Below are 22607 nucleotides of genomic sequence, written 5' to 3'. Positions count from 1 at the left end.
CGATTTTTTCAGATTTTCTTCTCTTTGTTGTAGTTGCGATCTTTGAAGTAGATTCATCTACTTTACGTTTACCTGGCACTTGTCTTTTCAAAAACTTGTCCATGCTTAAACAGAACTATGCATCGTTCATTCATAATTTTACTCGGCTATCGGCAGTTCTCATTTCTAATATCAATTGCACCATCTAGTGGTCTGTTATTTTACAACAAAAACCGCTACAACTGATAACAGACAGCTGCAGCAGGAACTGCGAGTCGTCTTGAGGTAATAAAATATGATGAAATTCATATTTTGTTAAATTATTTTCATATGTGGCAAGTAGCCGCCTTGTATCACCCTGAAAATGTTTCTTTTTACATAAAAATCTAAGGATGTACCGAAATGAAAATTATTGTCTGAAACTGCCTTGTAATAATAATTTTTATTTTATTAATTAATATAGTCATTCTGTAAGACTTTTGAATTTAACTCAATAATATTAATGATACTGAATAAAAATAAACACAAGCCAATAAAATAACCACGTTTATTGAAAGTAGCAATAAAATTGGACAGAAAATACATGAATATTAAATCTCAATAAATTATTGAATATATTTATTTATATACACGAATGGATCATATGGGCCGTGAGCAACTCAAAGGAACGCACATTCATAGATCAGAATATTGAGCGGAGCGTCACACATTGAGCGGTGTGCGCTGAATACTACCGGACTGTGCGGCAGATATTTTCGGCCCTTTATCTCTTTCGAATTTCAATAAAAATCGGCTGTACACTAGCCTTGCCGCGCCCCCCCAGTTTGGGAACCACTGAGTTAAGCTTATGGGGCTGTCACGTGATGAACGAACGACTCAAACCCGAAAACTTGTCAGATATGAGGTAAGGTGAGCTAATCATAAACTAAAGACCCAGGTAAACAATGAAATATTCTTTTGTTTCTTATAACATTATAGTTTAGTCTTGTTTGTAGTGTGATCAACGTTTGTGTAATCAGTAGATGTGTTAGTGAAGTAACACGTAACATTTTAATTATATTTTGCTAAAATGAACAAAATGACTCGAAAAAAGATTCGTTCATTTTGCTGAACGAGACTCAAAGGTCCGAATCGGTAAAAAGATCCGAACTTCCCAATACTACTATCCGCCTTATTTATGAGGCAAGACTCAAAAATAAATTTTCTCCACCCAACACCAAAAATAAATTTGTAAATGTTATGGGTGTGGCTTCCGGTCTCATCCGCATCTAGCTATTTTTAGCTGTAGAAAACAGATGGTTTTGCTGCTTGATATTGCAAATTGGTGTCTTACCACATTATTTAATGTTTTATCTTAATTACAAACACACTGGTTTGTAGTGCAAACAGTTTTACTGTTTACAGCATGTTGTTATTCTTCTCCTTACTTTCCTAAAGTGGCTAATGAACCGGAAGTCTCACCCAAAGGATTAGTTCTGCATTAAAGAATAAAGTGGATTCAAAGAAAAAGAGAGAGAGGACAAAAAAATATTTATTGCGAATACATTTAATGAAATGTGTAGTCCATGTTACAAAACCATTTTAACAAAAACAAAAAATTCCAATGTTCTATTTAAAGTTTTTTTTGCACACAAGCGTCAATGAACTCCTCCATAGGAAACCGAACATAAATACGTTCCCACAACTATGTGATCTGATTACTAGTATTTGTGCTGTTTTTTTAAACTGACTAACCGTCTAGCCCACACACCTGGCCCGTTGTTAATTAGTCACCTGTATCCCCTGTAATAATAATAAAAAAAATACTAACATGCTAAGCGTGTGTTTTCTCCACCCAACACCAGGCTGGGTCGAGACTGTGCATGAGAATGCAATGGGCACCAGAGACATTGTATAAAACCAACACGCGGTCCAAGGCTGCTTCGTTTCAGCTACAATCACGTTCGTCTAGGTTCAGGAAGCCTTTGACGTTATAATAAAAAAAAAAAAATTGTAAAAAATGTGTAGTCAAATGGCAATTTCTTAATAGAAAATATGTTTTATGCAGTTCCAATGCAAGCCAACCCTAGATACCAAAATGTTCAAGTGAACATGCTTTTACCATGTAGATGACCTGGATTTCCACCCCGAATAAATAGTTCATTCTCTTTTAGCAGCTACATTTCCAGTTCAGCATAAGATAGTTTAATAGAATGAATTGTTAAATGAAAATGGTAAAAATGAACATTGTACATAAATAACACTGAAAAAAAAAAAAAAAAAAAAAAAAAATACCACAAGGAGGTTTGATTTTCTTAATAATGAACAGAGCATTAAAAGTACTTAAAAAAATGGCAGTAGAAAAATAAAAACGATAAATTCCACATTCACAACAGACTAAATAGAAACAAAATCAACAACAAAAATAACACTGATATATTTCGCTTTACCTCCAAAAGCATACCTAAAACCGTGAGGGAAAAAAATAACCAGAAAAACGTCCATTTGCAGTGAGGTATTCGCTTCCGATCTAGCAAGGCTACTGAAAAAACTTGAGCCCTGCCACCAGGAAGAACTTTTCCAGGAAAATCTCAGAGTCCAGGACGGCGATGTGGGCTGCCCGGCCAATCAGGGAGTTGGCGGTGTTGGGCAGCGCGTGGATGACATCGTAACGCACCAGGTTACAGTCTTTGTTCTGAAGCACAGGGAGTAAAAGGTTCTCGATCATCTCTGCATACACTGGACCTGATCACACAAGAAGATGGAGAGAGAAAGAACCAGCAAAAGGGGAGCAATATGTTGTTAGAAGCAGTAAAACGATCCTAAAAGCTTGGACGTTGTCCCTAAGATCTTCATCCTTGCTAAGTAATAGTATTAAAGAAATAGTTCAACCCAAAAATACAACTGGAGTTATATTAAAAAAATGTCCTGGCTGTTCCAAACTTTAAAATAGGAGTGAATGGCTGTTGAGATTTTAATGTCCAATAAGGTGCATCCATCCATCATAAAAAGTACTCCACATGGCTCCGGGGAGTCGAAAAAAGGCCTTCTGAAGCGAACTGATGTGTTTGTGTAAGAAAAATATCCATATTTAAAACTTTCCAGGCTTTTTCTAACCCCAGGAGCCATATGGAGTACTTTTTATGATGTATGGACACACTTTATTGAGCTTTAAAATCTCAACCACCATTCACTGCCATTATAAAGCTTGAAAGAGCGATTACATTTAAAAAATATAACCCCAATTTTATTCATCTGAAAGAGCAGTCATATACACCTAGTGTGGCTTGAGGGTGAATATATGATGAGGTCATTTTCATTTTTGGGTTTAAAAAAAAAAAAAAAAAAAAAGAAAAAAAAAAAAAAAGGCCAATTGGTTTGGAATGACAGGGTAAATATATGGTGAAATAAAGTGGGGGTGAACTCTGCCTTTAATTCTCACCAGTCTGTTTGTCCTTTAAGGCCGTTTTGCACATCTCGATTCGAGCAGAGTGATAGGGGACATATCGGTCCTGAAGAGACCCCACCAGCACCACGTTCTTAAAGAACTGAAGACCTAAAACAGAGTTTGAGAGTTTGTATACAGGAAAACCCAAACTAACATCTTGGTGTAACCAAAAAAACGTCACACTCACCTGCTTTCTTGCTTAGCTTATAGAGGAAGGTCTGGCGTGGGTCAGAGTGGTCACGACAGGTCAGCTGCAGCAGAGAGCCAGATTTCTTCCACTTCTGCATAAACCACAACCCTGACAGAGAAAAACAAGACAGTGGTTCCTAAAAACAGTTTATAAAATGAATGGCTCATAAATTACAGCCTTCAGAAAACTGCTGAGTCCATGAGGATGGGTTACCGGTATTGACGAGGGCTGAGCTGTTGTAGAGCGTGCCAAGATGAGGTCCAGACAGAGATAGAAAAGTGTGCAGTCTGCTGAGATAACACTTAAACCTGGGCCTCGTCAGCACCGAGCGCACGATCAGATTTCCCAGAGAATGACCCACAAAACTGAGAAAGACAGAATGGTGATTCGGTCATCCTAAGGCTAAATGTGTTTTAGCTTTGAAAAGATCATATTTTTTAAATCAGATCTATCAACAAGGTCAAATTAAAATTATGTTAGAGGCCCAATGCAATATGGCACACCTGGAATGACCTCCATTTGCACATCAGTAAAATTCATTATAAACCTCTCACATTATTTGTCAATTTATGGTGCACAATGGTGCTTAAGTGCGCCCCCTATAAGGCCAGAATGTGCACCCATGATGCACACTCGTTCAGACCTCATAGTCTTAAAAGAGAAAGAAAAGTGTCAAATGTCTTCAAAAATCAATCAATATGGCTCCTTGACAGTACAAAAAATGTTACACTGGACAGGCCCATTAAAAATACTGTGATGCTTTGTCATATGTTACCCTGGACCACAAAACGAGTCATAAGGGTCAATTTTTCGAAATTGGGATTTATATATCATCTGAAAGCTGTTAAAATAAGCTTTCCATTGATGTATGGTGAATCATATGATGTATGAATTCATCATACATCATGGTATGATGAATGTTGTTAGGATAGGACAATATTTGGCCGAGATACAACTATTTGAATATCTGGAAACTAAAGGTGCAAAAGAAAAAAAAAAAAAAATTGAGCTTTTAAATTTGTCCAACTGAAGTTCTTAGCAATGCACAATACTACTCAAATAAGTTTTGATACATTTATGGTAGGAAATTTACAAAATATCTTAATGGAACATGATCCTATATAATACCTAATATCTGAAAAATCAATAAATTTGACCCATACAATGTATTTTCGGCTATTGCTCTGTTGTCCTTAACACTGGCTTTGTGGTCCAGGGTCACATAGGAGTTTTACTTTCTCATACATTTCAGTTTGAGGAAAAGATCTTACCTTATCTTGGAAACTGTGAGATTGTAGATTTGTATGTACTGCACTATTTCATCCAAAAGTCTGTCAGTCATGGATTCAAAATCAGCAAATGTGTCATTCTTGAATAATAATAAAAAAAAAAGTTAATATTTCATAATATATCACATTTGAATTTATTTTCAAGCCTGTTGATTGTTTTGAATTAGTGATTTTACATATACTTTTTTAAAAGTACTTTTTTTTTTTTAATTAATATAATCAGTCAAACCAAAAATGATTCAGACACCAGATATAATTTTGGATATTTTTTTACTAGTGGGTGCAGGACACTATAGTTCATTTATGTAAATGAGGATAATAAAATAAAGTAAACTGTGACATATTATAACCAAAAATTCTTCATACAGTGGACTAGTAAAATTGATAAATATTTCGGACCAAAAATTATTCGGATACTTTGACCTGACCATGTTTTGCTTAAGTGTTTTTTTACACCACAGACTGAACCAAATTAAGCACTGCTTGGTAATTGGTCAACAAAATATTGATAGTTGTGTAAATATTGTCATACTAACAGCTGTCTAAATTTTTGTTTGATTGTAATCCATTATATACCTTTCTGTCAATGTTATCTGACATTATCAAGATTAATTTGTTCTGACACAGTTTAACTCCAGGGTTGCTGCAGGATTTTTAAGCTCAAATTTAAGACTTTTTAAGACCTTTTTTAAGACCTGCACAAATAAAATTAATACCATATGAGCAGGGTAAGGCAATGTCTGTGGTTAAATATTAAACTGTAAAATGACTAAACTACTGTGAAAACTGATTTACAGTTCAGATTTTTCACAAAAACAAAAAGTTGTATAAAGTGATACACTTCACATTTCTTTAAAGTATCAATTTTTAAGAAGAGTCAAAACTTTACTTATATTAATTGAAACAATTATCATTAATAAATTATTATATTAATTAAAAAAAAAACATACAAATACATGTTAGTGTTTAGATTTTTATGATGAATTATCTTCTTAATGATCCACCAGTTCACATTTACAGCTCTGCATGTTTACAGGGTAAAAACATGGGTCGCTTTTCGCTTTGGTCTGAACAAAAACAACCCCAATACTATGTTCCTGCAATACCAGAGGCTGCAGTTCTAGGACCACATTTCTAGGACCCTATTTTTTGGGACAGTGCCATCTAGCAATTATATTCCAACAAAGAAATATCAAACAGACGCAAAGACTAGATCCATTGAAACTACTATTTTTTTTTTATCTTGCCATCTTATTTTTAATGTAAAAGCTCACATAAACTTGAGTGTTCAAAGGGGTGTCAGAAATCTCCATTTAGCCCATTTAACTGTAAAAAACAGTTCATTGTGCTGCTGGATGTAGTAAATTAGTATTTGTATTCAAATTATTTTAAATTTATTGAAATACTAATAAACACACTAATTTGTATGGCAATTGTTTTACCGTTTACTTCACTTTGTTAAGTGGGTCACACGTCAGACATGAAGCGCAGCAGCTAATGAACAGAAATCTAGAACATACTGAAATAAATTAGACTAAATATTTCAAGAGGGTTACCCAGGGGTAAGTTTAGGATTAGGAGCTGGTTAGGACAATAATTAAGTGTATATAATTAAACAACTGCATTTAGTATTTTCTTAAAAATAATATACAGATATTGAATAGCTACTGCTATAAATAGTATGAGCTGTTAATGCATACATACGACAAATAAATAAAATAAAATAAATAAATAATTAAAAAAAAAAATTACAGGGTGAAATGCGGTCCTGAAACTACAGCCTCCTGTATTGTAAGAATACTCTACTCAAAACAACAGGCTTATTAAAAATGCACATTCAATCTCTGGCAGCAGATGGCGCATTCGGAACTGCAGACATGTGTTTCCCCGGTAACGGCAGTACACAAAGCAGCTCAGCACTGGACTTTGAACGTGCAGCGCTCATGTTTATGTAACGAAATCATAGCCTTTTGAAGTTTAATCATGACACTAAGCTGTATCGCAATTCTGGTCTTCCCGTGCCTAAAATTTAAGACCTCTTAATCATAATTAAGACTTTCTTGTACAATTTAAGACTTTTTATGACCTTAAATTTGATAAACTAAATTTAAGACTTTTTAAGGACCCGCGGCAACCCTGAACTCTGAGTTCTTGTCATAGTTTATTACCATTTTCTAAACTATACCAAATAAACTGATAATGTGAGAAATGTTGAAGGTGTCTGAATCAATTTTGGTTTGACTGTCTCATTTATTAACTCTAGGAAGTTCGCAAACCCATTGCTTGTTTATGGGACTGTTATGCAGTTTACCTGATTGCGTTCTGACATTAGGAAATCTATACGAGCTCCAGGCAAACCAAGCTCCAGATATGTCTTCACCAGACGCAGATCTGCACTGTTACCTTAAAAAAAAGAGTTTTTATTAAAAAATAAAATATCCATCTGAATCTGTAAGTGTGGACTTAATATAGAATTTACCGACATTTAGAGTGTGACTGCTTACCATCCAGGCCATGTACACACACTATTAGGTGTATGCCCTCATCACCGTTTTCATCCTCATCCAAGCTGAAATATGGCACAGTGGATGCCAAATCTGCCACCTCGCTGTACAGGAAACCTGGCAACTTTAGTTGCTTCAGCTCCTCTTTTGCTTGGGCAAACCTAAAAATTCAAACAGATAAACAACCTACCATCAAGTATTAGTTTATGCACCTACAATCTGCAGTATTATGCATAAGCAACATGAACTCCTTGCTTTTAATGCTGCTCCTTTAAATGTACTTCTAAAAATCCTAATGTATAAACAGAATCTAAACTTGCAATGTGAAACAACTGTTATTTGCCATCATTGTTGTAACATTTAATATATTAACTTGCATTAAATTACTGCAACACTTCAGCCTCTGATTTTTTTGTTTCTGGTGCATGTCAAATGGGAAGGGGAAAAAAATAAATAAATACTCACGCTGTCATCTGATTAGTGGGGGCGCTCCTGTACCAGCATAGGTCGTTGCTGGTTGGTGCTGGTCCAGGAGGCCGTGTCTGCAGGCTGGCTGCGGGGATGTAGGTTTCCTGGAGCTGTTCCAAACCCAGGTGATCATAAAAAAGTGTCCTTCCCTCTGCTCCCCCATCCTCACACCTCCCTTCCTCCCCTGGGAGTCCATTAACATAAACCACCCCATCTGTCTCCTCATAGTAACCGTTCTCAATCATCTCATGCTCCTGCTCTTCCGCCTCGTCTTCCTCGTCATTAGCATTAGGGCAAGTCTGAATCCCCAGCGTTACAGCTGCAGTCTCCAATGGGCTGATCTCAGATATATCAGTGCTGGAACGCGAGCCGAAATAGTTCTCCACAAAACCTTTTTTCACCAGATCTGTGCTGCTTGTGACCGACGTACTGGACTGGGCAGTAGTTTGAGGCTCACTAGAAGCTTCTGGCCCCAAAGCTGCACCACCTGGAAGATCAGTCTCATTACATCCCGTCGGCCTGTCAGGAGCATTAGTTTCAAAGCGAGGTTGGATGGCAGAGTCCTCATTCTGAGACAGCAGCCCATCTCCATGAATGATGGAGGCTTTTTGTTGAGCCAAAACTTTAGAGTTCGATAACGGGAGGCTGTGAGATTCTCCTGAAAATATGAGGCTCTGTTCCTGCACGAGGATGCTGGACTTTCTGCTAGTGACCTCGGTCTCGACCTCATCATCTGAGGGGAGTGAATTAATGGAGGTGAGGGAAGACTGAACTCCACTGACGCCGCTGGTGCTCTCTAAATTGAGACCCTCCAGTGCAGTGGCTCCTCTGGAGGCAGGGCTAAGTGGAGATGGTCTCTGGTGGGCGCTCTGTAGAATCGGCTCTGTAGGCGCCTCCAGGCTAGTAGAAGCAAAAGGAGATGGAGAGACTGGAGCTAACTGTGTCGCAGAGCTGGGCTCGCTTTCGATTCCTGAGTCTGAGAGCCTGGAGGAAGCTTGAGGAACACAATCGGTTCTCAACGCAGCTCCACAAGCTCCGACGAACGTGGCGCCGTCCACAACTCGACTCTTGAACTCGGAGAAATCGGTCTGTGTGATCTCTGGAACATCCCTCTTGGTGGTTGGATCTGAGTGGTGCGGAAAAAGAATGGTGACCTTATCGCCCTGGTAGGGGTCCTTGTCGCTCGGTTTGACATCAATATGTCTGAGCCCAGCAGGTGGATGTGTCGAATCAATTCTGGCAGCTGCGCTTTGCGTGGCTTCTGCTCCAGTACCTGCCTGGGGCTTAGCCTGCATCTGCAAACTCAAAAGATTGGAAAAGCTGTCGCACTGGATGCCGACGTTACCTTGAATGTCGCTCGTGGTGCAGTCTTTAGTATTCTGAGCACAATGCGTGGTTGCAGTTTCATTCTGGTGGATGTATTTGCCTGCATCATCTAGCTCACATTTCGGATTGCACTGAGTGTCAACTTCTTTGGACTTAGTGGTCGGTTCACCGTGAGGAACCTTCAAGTTCTTGTAGCCTGTGAGGACCACGGAGTCTTTCGAGCTCTGCCTGATCAGCTTCTTTGAATTTTCGGTCTTGGCATTCTTCTTAAGCTTGATAGATTTGGCTTTGGATTTGAGGGGAGGCTCATTTTGCTCAGGCCAAGCTGTGCTGAGGGCAGCTTGCTGCTTGTCTGGGTACGGGCCGAAGCCTCCCAGTCCACTAGCAATACAGTCTTTTGAGTTAGACCTGTCTGCTTTAGTGGACACAGAGCCACTCCTGGTGTTGTGGAGACCAAGCCATGGACCATCACGATCTTCAGGGTAGAAAAAAAAAACCCAAATGCAGTTGTTTAGCAGACTATTTATCTAAAAGGACTGTTCCCATGGTGCAAACTGAGATCAGGGGTGTGCAATAATTACAAACATATGATATCTCAATATTTTCTGGAATTTTGTCAACTACGATAATTAGACTATATTTTGCTGAGCATGTTATTTTGCTGACTCCCAAAGGTTTTGATATTCTTCATATGCTGTGCAGTGGTTAGTTTGTATGAGTAACAGAAATTAACTTTTAAGTTTAAATTTTGTCTATATTTTTACCTTTTTAGGCATTTTTACTATTTTTTTCTAGGCTAATTAAATGTCTACATATCTCTTTTGGGTAAAATTCTTATATTTAATAAATATATTCAAATGCTAAGACACTACAGGGCTGTTACCAATCAAAATAAATCAAAATTTGTGTTTGCAATGCATAGGTGACACAGAATTTGCATCTGAAGTGCATTTTAAATGCATGCACACAGATTGTTTTAGTGCATGACATGAATGCAGTTAACCTACAGTTACAAATGCATAAATAATGTTTTTGATGTTTTTGGAAAAAAAAAAGAAAAAAAAAAAGTTAAATACTAATATTTAAAATGATTTGGAGAGAAAAGGGAAAACGTACTTTAAATATGAACCTAAAATCATCTAAAATTAAAGTTATATGGGGTCTTTTTGTCCCCTTATCTTGAATTTTGGGGGAATTCTAAATGTATTTTAATAGAATAAAACGCAAAGTGAAAGTGTGAACTCTAAATGCACACACACAGTAGTCTAATCCACATCTCAATGTATACATGCACTCTCTGGGTGTGTTTTTGTTTGGTATTTACTATATACTTAATATGTCAAATCGCATAGCGTTTAAACAACAATTTACAATATTATCGTAGATATATATCGCACACCCCTAACTGAGATTAAGAAAATAATGGTGAATTGCTCTCTGAAGGGTCTGAACCTTTAAGCTTTTTATAACAAATCCCCTATGCCACACATAGTTTATCTTAAAGACAGCATGAACAGGCACAATATGGATCTGACATTTCAAAGGTCTTGTTCCTTTTCTACATAGTCAATACATTTAGTTCAGGTGTGTCCAGTTCTGCTCCTGGAGGGCCAAAGTCCTGCACAGTTCGGCTATAACTCTAATAAAACTTATTTGAACCAGCTAATCAATGTCTTCAGATTTACTAGAAACTTCCAGTCACATTACTCCACACATACCTTCAGTAACTGACTCCAAATATCTGTCCTCAAAGATGATAGGTAGGGAGTTCACATCCCCATCAAGATCAGCACATTCAACAGGAAGAGGTGGCAAGGACAAGAAGTAGGAGGAGTTCTTGATAGCTGTGGTCATCTGTTGGTGACTGTGCGCACTGTTGAATAAAGTAGTTCATTTGAATTATCATGAGAATTCACATTTACTCTTTGTGCTAAATAACTATATTGCAGTAAAGATATTTTAAGACATACTGCAGTTCCTGGTAGGCCAGTGCACTCTGTCTTGGGTGTTCAAGACAAAAGAAAGCTTCTGCAAATCTTTGCACCTAAAAAGTGTAAATGCAACATAAGTAAACCCAGAAATATACTATGCACAAACACTTCTAACTATGCAACCTCAATTTCAAGCTTCTTTGCATTACAAAATGTTTCAGAATGTAATACAAAAATGCAATGCATACCACATTCAAAGTATGCAAGTAGAATATGCATATCAGAGCTCACCCGTAGTGTATGGTGCTCCTGGGCCAACAGCGCAGAGACACGCTCATTCAGGGACACCACTTCCAGGAAATTTCCCCATAATGCCATAAGCAGAGAGCATAGCTGGGCCAAATTCATGTTCACCAGTTCAGCCAACTCATCTGGGCTCTCTGCCTTCTGCTGCAAAAATCACACACACACATATCCATGTATATAAAAGTGTGGAGAACACCATCAATGATGGTAACAAGACCCTTTAATAAAGTTCTATAAAGTTTATAAAGACCTTGACTTGTTTGGGACACATCCTGCTCTGTATTTTTTATTATTACTAAATGGTACTAACTTCTCTTGACATACCTTGACTTGTTCACAAAGCTCATTAAGTCGGGCCTCCACATCAAGTTCCTCTGGAAAAAAAAAGAAAAGAAAGCAGAGTGAACATGTTTTTCCTACATTAGCAGTATGGAGTGAATGAGAGAGAAGGGTCTGTCTGAAGAGCCTGTGATTGACAGCACATGAGAGGGATCTAGAGGATCAACAGCACAGGAAGGAGGAGTAAGAGGACAGAGAATACCAGCAATGTTCAAGCAATAAGACTGATCCCAAGTCAGCCTGAGATCTGAGACACTACTGAAGGAAAAGAGGACTAAGTTGAGCTAAAAGCTCCCTCACTGAAGGACACTTGCCACTGACAAACGTCCAAGTTTGGGGGAACGGAAGAAAGGAAGAAAGCTAAAAAAAGACACGAATGAAAGGCAAGAGGCATGTGGAGCGACTTTGAGGGTCGGTTTGGAGGGACATACCTATGTAGACGTGCCTTTGGCCTGGAGGGTAAGGTCTTCTGAGAACTCGTTCATAAAGGACCTGCATGCTGGGCTTGGCTAGTGGTGGGATTGCACATATAGGCACGTTTAAAACTCTCACTCTCCCCTTTTGCGGTTTGAGCTTAAAATGAACCCTTAAATACATGCAAGTCACTGTCAGAAGCAGCAAGGGGTGAGTAGTTTAGCTTTGACTGAGTGAGTGAGGGTTTACAGTGAAAGCTCCGGAGGTAAAGTCGTATTAGTTCTGACTAGTTCTGAGGCCCAAACACACAAAAAACGGGAGATAAAAGCATCCGCATGCTGAGACATACATAAGAAAGAAGACAGAGGCATACAACAACAGCTTTTTTTTTTTTTTTAAGTCTCTAAATAGTTATTCAATTGAGAGTGTGCATTAGTGTGAGTAAGTACTTAGTGATCTGATGGGCTCTGATGAGATTTAAAAATACTTATTAATATGTGAAAGCAAATGATCCAAGGCATATACTGTCCAACAAAAGCAGACATTCAGATAGCAGGGGAAGGCAATAAGCAAAAATTAATATTTTATAGAATTTATATAAAATAAACACTAATATCTAAAAGTTTAAATGTAATCTAATCACATAAATTACAAAAATATACATACATACATACATACATACATACATACATATATATAGATATATAGATATAGAGCAATGATTCAAAAACCCCTGAAGAAAGTTGTCCTTTAGCCTCAGGGTTATCAACCAATGTCTCTGAAGGTGCTTCCAAGGGTTCAGCAGAGAAAATTATATATATTATATATATATATATATATATATAAAAAAATACTATTTTTTCCCTGATAAGATCTTCTAAATATTTTCCATAAATAAAAAATTCCTGCTAAATAAACTTCAAAAAAGTTTAAGTTGAAGGGAGTTTTTTTTTAGAAATGTTCTGGATTTTTTTTTTTTTTTTTAAGTACCTTATGCATTTATTTGGTCAAAATAAAGTAAAAATTGTAATATTGTGAAATGTAATATTTTAATATTTTTTCCAATTTGATTTGTACCTGTGATGGCAAATTTTCAGCAGTAATTACTGCAGTCTTCAGTGTTACATGATTCTTCAGAAATCATTCTAATATGCTGATTTACTGCTTGAGAAACTTTTTTTTTTTTAAATCAATGTTGAAAACATTTGTGCTGCTTTTTTTTGTGGAAACCTTAATACATTCTTTGATTTATTTGATAAAGACAAATATTTAAAATATTTATTTAAAATGTTTTTTTTTGTCATTTATTGTCAGTTAAATCCTTTCTGAATAACAGTGCATAATAGTTTTATACTCCCCAAACTTTTGATCAGTATTGTATTAAACTCATTAGTAGTCATTAGTAATCAAAGTTTGGTTAAAATGATACTTTTCAAATCAAATTAAAACAAAACAATGACAATCAGCTACAAAAATGCTTTATACAGGGTCAAAGACTGAAGTGCACTGTAATAATGTTTTAAAATAAGTCATTTCAGTTCTCCAACTCGGGTTGGAAGCAACTCTTTCAGCTCTGATGAACTACATACCTAGCTCTATGCGTTGAGATGCGGGAAGATTCTTGGTCAGCGAGGTTAAATAGCAGAACAGGCCCTGATATGCCCGCAGCAAGCTGGCACACATGTTCTGGTGCAGGCTGAAGGCGTGCTGTAGGCACTGATCCGATACCAGGAAGGTTTTGCCCTGCAAATCATGAAAGAGGACTTGATGCATCACTGAACGTTGTTAATACCTTATTCCCGTTAGTGATACAATCTTTCACATTTGAGAAAAGTTTTCTATTCAGTGACGGTATAAAAGTGCACTCTTGACCTTACTAGGTAACTACATGACATCTTAATGTGACTGGGGTCTCAAGAATTTCTGTAATGTAAAAATCACACTCACGTACAGTAACAGCTCAAGCCTTTCAGTTACATAATGATGTCTATTTATAGACAGACCTACAGCTCTCAATGATATGAGAAAATCACTGCCTCTACTTTGCTTTGCAAAGGCAATGTCAGCAAAGCGTTTTAGACTAATTGGAATAAAACGAAAAATAAATTGTAGTCATTTAGCTAAAAAAAGAGCATTTGATGTCAATAAAACCTGTGAAATGAATACCTAATCGTGAAGCGTCTAGACATTTTATCTCTCTTGCACATTAGGAGTTGATTTGGTTGAGTAAGGATATTTTTGTGTGTGTGCAAGCTTGTATTCTTACATCCGGTGACAGCTGCTTCACGTAGGTAGGGCCAAACACCACAGACTCCAGCGTTGGGATGAGAGAGTCTTTACTCTGTGCCGGAGCATTACGATTTAGCCAGGTGCTTTTGACTGGCCGTGGGAAACTGAAAGGACAAACACTGACAGTCAAAAAAAGTACACACATTTCTATTTTGATAAGGTTCACATTTTGAACATATATTTTTCCAAACTGTAATATAGGGCTGGGTAAAAAAATTCATGATTTTAATCCATTGTCATTTTTACGAAACAATATAGATTCCTAAATCCCAAGAATCGATTAGTCTAGCCTGTTTTCAGCTAATAAACGGAACATTGTCGCTCGTCTCCCATCTAATAAATCTGAATAAGCTTTGTGCTTTGTTACTTTTGATATGAAACACGGTCTCAGATTTCAAATTCTGTCCATTTAATTACAGCATTCAAATGTATGCTAAAGAAATATTATAACTTACCGAAATCCGTATCCTGTCTTGTGTAATTGCTCAGTCAGTGTTTTATTATTTTATTTCAAAATAGTAAGAAAATCGCATTAAGATTGTCCTTATTAAGTTCTTAGAAATGCATATTACTAATCAAAAATTAAGTTTTGATATATTTACGGTAGGAATATCTTCATGGGACATGATCTTTACCTAATATCCTGCTGATTTTTGGCATAAAAGAAAAATCGATCATTTTGACCTACACAATGTATTGTTGGCTATTGCCACAAATATACCTGTGCTACGTTTTGATTTGTTTTGAGGTCCAGGGTCACAATTTACTAAATATATGCAACATATAACATAATTATTACAGCTTTTACTGTTCTTCAGTGTTACATTTATGTTTGAATTAGGGCTGTCAAGCGATTCATTGCGATTAATCGCATACAAAATTAAAGTTTGAGTTTGCCTAATAAATATGTATGTACTGTCTGTAATTATGTATATATAAATGCACACAAATAAATGTATATATTTAAGAGAAATATGTTATTTATGTACAAAATATTTTTATTTATATATAATAGAAAATATATAAAAATTATAATAAATACATACACTTGTAAATATTTTTAAATATACACATGAATGTATAATAATTACACACAGTACACACACATATATAAGGCAAACTCAAACTTTTATTTTGTATGCAATTAATCGCAATGAATCGTTTGACAGCCCTAGTTTGAATAAATGTGTCAAGTTTTTATGACAGCCACCATTTAAATGTTTATATAAAACAACTTGGAGTAGAAATATAATTACGTCATTCTAACTTTATAATTATAAAAACTTCATTGCGTGTAATTTAAGCATTTGTATACAAATCAGTTAATTTTAACTTTAAATATTATAATAATGCATTAACTGACTATTTTACAGTATTAGTTGAGAGATCTGTTGTCCATGAGAACATTTGGCATGTACTGTACCTGATTTATATTATAAAATAACTGATATCGAAAATTTAATCACAAGCTTGTGAATCAGAATCTAATCAAATCGTGCAATTTATGTCAAAACCCAGCCCTACTGTTATGGACATTTTATGTTTAAAGAAATCAATAATACTTCTACAGCTCAAAAAGTATTTTTTGTTTTGTTTGTCTATCCTGGAAGGCCCTGTAGCCTTTGTAAGTCACATCCTACTGTTTTTACTTGTGACATATTCAAAATGACTACTACGATCTGTAGGCCCAGCTGTCACTGTACCGCTGACCTGATTAGAGGTTGATGTAGGGCCACCAGTGATGCGTGGATTGTGGCAGAGATGACAGACAGGTGGAAGTAGTCAAACATGACGTTGACGTGCTGGTGGATGCCTCTGTGGAGGCTAAAGTGCAAACGCAGCGTTCGACTGCTGATGCTCTGGAGAGAACTCGGTTCCTCTGGTCTGAACACAGACAAAAACAAACTGTTATATGTGCAACAACTGTTTTAGGTAGCAGTTTTTATTAGTTTGAATCCCTAACTCTAATACGGCCCTAAGATTTCCACGATGCAGAAAACGCAGACGGAAACACGGAATCCAGTCATTAAAACGGAATTTACTGAATAACGCAGAATGTTTCTGAATTTGTTAAAGTTTGAAGTAATTAATTAAAGGTAGGTCATTACACTTAAATCAGACTGCAATATGGACTAGTATCTGTAAATATTATGCCACAAAAATACCATTTAAATGTGAATCCTGCATGTTCTGTGTGTCTCTGTTTTAATGAATGAAGCAGTTTTGTTTACTACTCACACTGAAGCACGCGTGACTCTTACTGTGATTTCAGCTTGACCCTTCCATTTTAGGAAAACTAGCATCATATCATATACACCCAGAAATGTAAAAGTAGACACGGCAACGGGCCAAAATAAAAGTCTGGTTTAACTTGAAGACATTGTGCCAGAAAATAATTAGACATGCTAAAACACAGAATTTGATAACAATCAAACATATGGTGAGAAAAAATAAAACATGACAAGTTTCATGATTTTAATTAATCAGACATGCTCTTTGATTAATAAAATTTAATTTAATCATTAAAAAGGAGTTGAGAAAAATTAAAATGAAAAAAAAAAAACGAATTTGGAAAAAAATAAAACGGATTTCATAGGGCCCTACTCTAAATATGAGTGACAGCAAAATCTTCATTAAAAGTTATACTATTAAATGTTATTCTTCTACATACGAATAGTCGCCATCGGTGAAGAACAGGTCCAAAGACAGCTGAAAGTCCATTTCATTTAAGGACTCTTCCACCTGCAGGGGAAATAACACTATCACCACCATCACTAGTGACGCATACAGGGGCAGATTTTATCACTGAACCCTTAGCGTGCGTTTTGAATCATGAGATTTGCTTACCTTCTTTGCATCTAGCAGCATCATTACTTTGAATACGAGGACGTCATTGACTACAATCTCCTCGTTTTTATAAAGGATCTGAAAGGTTTTGCTGCAGACCACATCATCTTGAACTGATGCTGGGAAAGCTAGATCCGAGCCTGTGAGAAAACATACATTAGCAGGGCTAATAATAATAACAACTATAATAAACATATCAAACAGCCTTTTGATTTTATGGAAATAAACATCTGATGTTTTTTTTTTTTTTTTTCTTTATTTTAAAATCATTCTGCTCTGTGAAAATCTTTCTGTCTTATTTGTGTACATGCAAATATGGTGTGACAAAGTACACCACACATGTTTGACATCAATGGAGTCAATGTCAACTTAATTAGTGTGTGTGTGCATCTTGCAACTCACGGTTATCATTGTCAACCTACATTACACATGCTTTTTAAACACATAGCTACAAGACTGCGCTGATATTTCTATGAGAAGTGAATTTGAGAAATCGCTGGACAGATAATGACGCTTCTCATCACATTTCACCACAGGGTGTAAGACATTACATACTCCAACAGACACAGAGTCTGTTAAATCGTAGGCAAAGATTCTTTCAACCCACTGTGTCAATCACTGTAAGCCCTGAGGTGAATGTTGATGTAATATTATGAGAGCCGAAGGCTACAGCTGTGAAAATTGTTAGAAAGGGAAGGTTAGACATTTAACCCTCGTAACTGAAGATAAGCTGCATTCCTTTGAAATATACAGCCTGAAGAAATCTCTGTAGAGATAAAACTCATAATTTACCTGGCTGAAACATTTTATTTGTCTTTAGAATTATGTTTGTCTAAGACTGACATTGCAAAACTGCTAGCAGCATAGTTTCTAGCTTAATGTTTCCCTTAAATTAACATATTTTTATATTAGAAATTATTATTATAAATAATAAATAGCATTATTATATTTAAAATATTTTATTGTTAATATTATTTAATCAAATAACCAAAATCTTTCAGAAATCAGCTTCAAACAACAGCTAGACATTGCGTAATATCAAAAGAACATAAAACATCTTAAATATAATTTAAATGTCACAACATTTTATGAAGATTAAATAAGGGATAAATTTGTTTTGTACGAACAAAGGAATTTTTTTATGGTTCCTCGATTTATATTTCTGTGGCATCGTGACAAGACGTGACATGTTCATTTGAGATGCATGAGTGTTTTTACCTATAGGATGCAGCAGACTGGCTTCCACCCTCTGCGGGATCCGTGGCGGCACTTTCATACTGGATCGGATCTGATAGAACCTGTCATCACATGCAAGAAAACAATGTGAATTTCCCATAGAAATTCAGGAAAAGCATTATACTTGTGCAGCTGTAAAAAAACATTATGCCTGCGTTTTCACTATTACACAAACCCATAAAACCCAATACGAGATTTTACTATGGACTGTTATCTAATCGGCCCTTCTTGATGCCTTGAACATTTTTCTTCATACTGAATGTAAGAAAAGCCTGATGCAAGCTTGTTACACTTAAACCTACTCAGCACAAATACATACTTTCCATAAAGGTAGAATTAGGGATAAGAATCTCAAAAAAATTAACTATTCTGAGACTGATTCCATTTATTGATTCTTTAATATATCTTTAGAAAAGTGTTAAAAAAAAAAGAAAGTATTTTAAATAAATGCTGTACTTTTGTACTTTCTATTAATCGAAGAATGCTAAATGTTGTTTCCTCAGAAACAGAGATTCACAATGTTTCTTGAGCAGCAAGTCAGCATATTAGAATGATTCCAAAGGCTCACGTGACACTTAAGACTGAAGTAATGATGCTGAAAATTCAGCTTTACAATTTAGAGATGCATCGATTAACTTCAGAAGGCCTTTATTAACCCCCCAGAGCTGTGTGGAGTACTTTTTATGATGGATGGATGCACTTTTTTGTGCTTTAAAATCTCAACACCCATTCACTCCCATTATAAAGCTTGGAAGAACCAGAACATTTTTTTAATATAACTCTGATTGTATTTGCCTGCAAGAAGAAAGTCATATACACCTAGGATGGCTTTAGGTTGAGTAAATCATGGGGTCATTTTTAGGGATGGGAAAAAAACAAACAAACAAACAAAAAAACGATTCACATATGATTCGCAATTCAGTCTTCTAGCGATTTGCATCCATTCACAAAATTTCAAAAATTAATTTTCTAGTTAATATAATAATAATAATAATAATGATAATAATAATAATAATAATAATAATAATAATAATAATAATAATAATAACAATAATACACATAATAACACAAGGATGGATGAGGAAAAACAAAGGGCAAGTGTTTGGAAAAATATTATATTACTTCTTAAATTTTTGTTATTATAGGAAGCAGGGATGTGCCCGGATAGTGAATCTGTATTCGGAGAGGCACGGAAAACTAACAACGCGTTCTACGGAGCCACTAAAGGGACATGGTTAGCTGCTTGCTAGTGGCAGCCTGTTACATTAGTACATAAAAATTTCACTTACCACATAAACAGAGTAAGGAGAGATGACTGACAGGACGATGGTTCATGATTTGCAGATCATGAGCACCATTGACAAACATCTAACCTGTCAAATGTGTGGTAAGTACTGCCAGTGAACGCAAATGTTGAAAGTGAAAGTAAAAAACAAGTACACATTTAAAAGCGATTTCAACGCCCTACATATTAATAGCAGCTCCCTGATGCCCGCAATTTATATACAGTATAATTTCCCAATAATATAACTGCAAGAGAAAGCATTGGACTATATTTTTTCCTTCCATGTCATATTTATTCCCTTTAGAGGTTCCGTAGTACACGTCACTTCCTTTCCAAACATGGTATTCAGACTTGGGCACATCCCTAATTGGAAGTGTAAAATATTTTTGATTCATTAGCAAAATACTGGTTTGTATTTGATGTCCAGTGTGCACAAAAAAAATGAAAAATCGCGAATCGTAATTAAAAATTCAAAAATCGTGAATCTATTTTTTTTAATCAAATCGTGACCCCAAGAATCGATATGAATCAAATCGTAAGGTACCGAAAGATTCCCACTCTTAGTAATTTTCATTTTTTGGTGAACTGTCCCTTTAATAGTACCCACTCAGACTGATTCATTTAGTGATTCAGTGAGTCATTTAGACCAGTGAGTTTGTCTGTGACTTATTTGTGAGCGATTCAAAATGATTCATCATAACCAATCAAAACATTTGAAGAGGAGTTGTCCATTTAATTTTTTCCACTGAATTAGCCATTTCGCAGTGCCTGTTTCCCCATTCTCACAACAATGAATTCAGACTACAACATCATTTCTTTTGCTGCAGATTCAGCGATGCAGAAAACACTGTCAGAATATATTAATACAATACACTGCGTTTTTAAAAAAAAAAAAAAAAAAAAAAGGAAAAAAAGAAACTGGTCAGCTTTTCTTCTTACTGTGGTTCTTAGAAAGGAAGAAGCCACTGTGATAGTCAAATACATCCCACACCCTCTCAGTTCCTCATTTCTACTCATCAGAGCTTGGCGGACACACTGATCTCATCAGAGAGCTCCAGTGCATGGCTGTATCCACACAGCTCGTGTTTATATCCTGTGCGCCATCCTCTCATGCATTTGCAATGAAAGAGGAAGTTCAGGCAACCAAAATAGAGCTGCAATTATCCTTCTGACAAGAATATCATGACATCAAAAGCACACAGAGGCACTTATGTGGGAGCGAGAAGATAGGTAAAAATACAACCGGCTGGCCGGAACACAGATCTGGGAACATGAACAAACAACCAGTCCCCCTGCAGGAGCTGAAGAGCAGAATGACATTGCGTTATGCTTCCTGTTGCACAGCTGAGCAAACCCAATGGCTCTGTGTTTTCAGCAGATGTGGAATGTTAACCTGAGGTTGCAAACTGGTGTGTTGACACCAAACAACCCTACTGAGCACTGACAATAACAAAGTTTCTTCCTGCTTTGAAAACAGACTCTTTAGACATTAACATTGCAACATGGAAAGTGTGACGCTGCATAAACTTATGACTAACTTAATATTACTATTCTGTCATCATTTACTCACCTGTATGATCTTCTGTGGAACATATGATGATGATATTTTGAAAAACGCTGGTAACCAAACAGTTTTGGTTCCCATTGACTTCCATTTTATTTTTTATCCACATAATGGAAGTCAATGGCAACTGAGACTGTCTGATTGCCAACATTGTTCAAAATATCTTCATTTATGCTCTGGAGAAGAAAGCAAGTCATACAAGTTTTGAATAACATGAGGGTGAGTAAATGACAGAATTTTCATTTTTGGGTAGACTGACCCTTTAAACAACATATTTTACTAGAAATAAAACATTTTTGCTTTGGACATCCAGCAAAAATAACTTTATAGGCTAGTAACGACCTGTATCATAGCCATACCGCCCACCCCTAGTTATATCTAGTGACTGGTTTTGAAATGTGGGCAGCACTTGTAACTTAAAATCGGATGCAAACTTCACTTTTACATATTGTTTGAACAATAATGTGTGTTGGCAGTGTATGTACACATCTATCCTATTATGACAAAAACCCATGCAGTTGTTTTTAATTAATCTGTAAAAATATAGACTTTTCATTAAGTCCCTAAAGAATCATATCAACTTGTGGAAAATGGGCATCCGATGACCCCTTTAACTCTTACCTGTGCTGAATAAAAATGTTGCTTTTCATTGTGAACAATGGCCTCTAGAGATCACATTACAGGAATGGGCCATTAGGCTCTTGTGTGTTGAAATGCCCAAGTTTCCATGCTTAGTTTAAGACTAGGTATGGAGTATTCAGAAAACACCTGTACTGCATGCTGGGTCATTTTAGGTTTTTGGCACATACTGAAAGTAGTGCAAACTGTACTTAACCTCAATTGTATCCTGACATTGTCTGCTAATAGAAGCGGCACCCTTACATTAAATATGGAAATGCATTCAGCTTTTCAGTATCTACAGTATGATCTATGCATTAGTGAAGCTTGAATACAGTTGAAGTCAAAAATTTACATAGACCTTGCAGAATCTGCAAAATGTTAATTACTAGAAGGGTCATACAAAATGCATGTTATTTTTTATTTAGTACTAACCTGAATAAGATATTTCACATAAAAGATGTTTACATACAGTCCACAAGAGAAAAGAGTTTAATTTATACAAATGACGCCGTTCAAAAGTTTACATACGCTTGATTCTTAATACCGTGTTGTTACCGGAATGATCCACAGCTGTGTTTTCCTGTTTGTTTGT

General features: G+C 36.1%; 1 protein-coding gene across 2 annotated transcripts in view; it reads right to left on the bottom strand.

The window, feature by feature from the left end:
• Positions 1 to 1492: 1492 nt before the first annotated feature.
• The window catches only part of fam135a (family with sequence similarity 135 member A), a 28223-nt gene continuing 7108 nt past the window's right edge, over positions 1493 to 22607 (bottom strand). Inside the window, exons 4-22 of one of the 2 annotated variants that reach the window (XM_051125818.1) lie at positions 18528 to 18607; positions 17310 to 17449; positions 17134 to 17204; positions 16173 to 16346; positions 14440 to 14566; positions 13763 to 13916; positions 12191 to 12268; positions 11745 to 11794; positions 11406 to 11564; positions 11154 to 11227; positions 10902 to 11056; positions 7855 to 9658; positions 7390 to 7550; positions 7197 to 7288; positions 4868 to 4965; positions 3810 to 3961; positions 3594 to 3704; positions 3401 to 3514; positions 1493 to 2703 (exon numbers count right to left, since the gene is read on the bottom strand). In XM_051125818.1, the coding sequence (XP_050981775.1) occupies positions 2498 to 2703; positions 3401 to 3514; positions 3594 to 3704; positions 3810 to 3961; positions 4868 to 4965; positions 7197 to 7288; positions 7390 to 7550; positions 7855 to 9658; positions 10902 to 11056; positions 11154 to 11227; positions 11406 to 11564; positions 11745 to 11794; positions 12191 to 12268; positions 13763 to 13916; positions 14440 to 14566; positions 16173 to 16346; positions 17134 to 17204; positions 17310 to 17449; positions 18528 to 18607 (4000 nt within the window). In that variant the 3' untranslated portion in view covers positions 1493 to 2497. The remainder of the gene's footprint in view (positions 2704 to 3400; positions 3515 to 3593; positions 3705 to 3809; positions 3962 to 4867; positions 4966 to 7196; positions 7289 to 7389; positions 7551 to 7854; positions 9659 to 10901; positions 11057 to 11153; positions 11228 to 11405; positions 11565 to 11744; positions 11795 to 12190; positions 12269 to 13762; positions 13917 to 14439; positions 14567 to 16172; positions 16347 to 17133; positions 17205 to 17309; positions 17450 to 18527; positions 18608 to 22607) is intronic. The other variant, XM_051125819.1, reaches the window with a different exon arrangement.

This window comes from Labeo rohita, chromosome 13, assembly GCF_022985175.1.
Source record: "Labeo rohita strain BAU-BD-2019 chromosome 13, IGBB_LRoh.1.0, whole genome shotgun sequence".
NCBI lineage: Eukaryota > Metazoa > Chordata > Actinopteri > Cypriniformes > Cyprinidae > Labeo > Labeo rohita.
The sequence above is the reverse complement of the archived record's forward strand: the minus strand, read 5'-3'. Positions and strand labels throughout refer to the sequence as shown.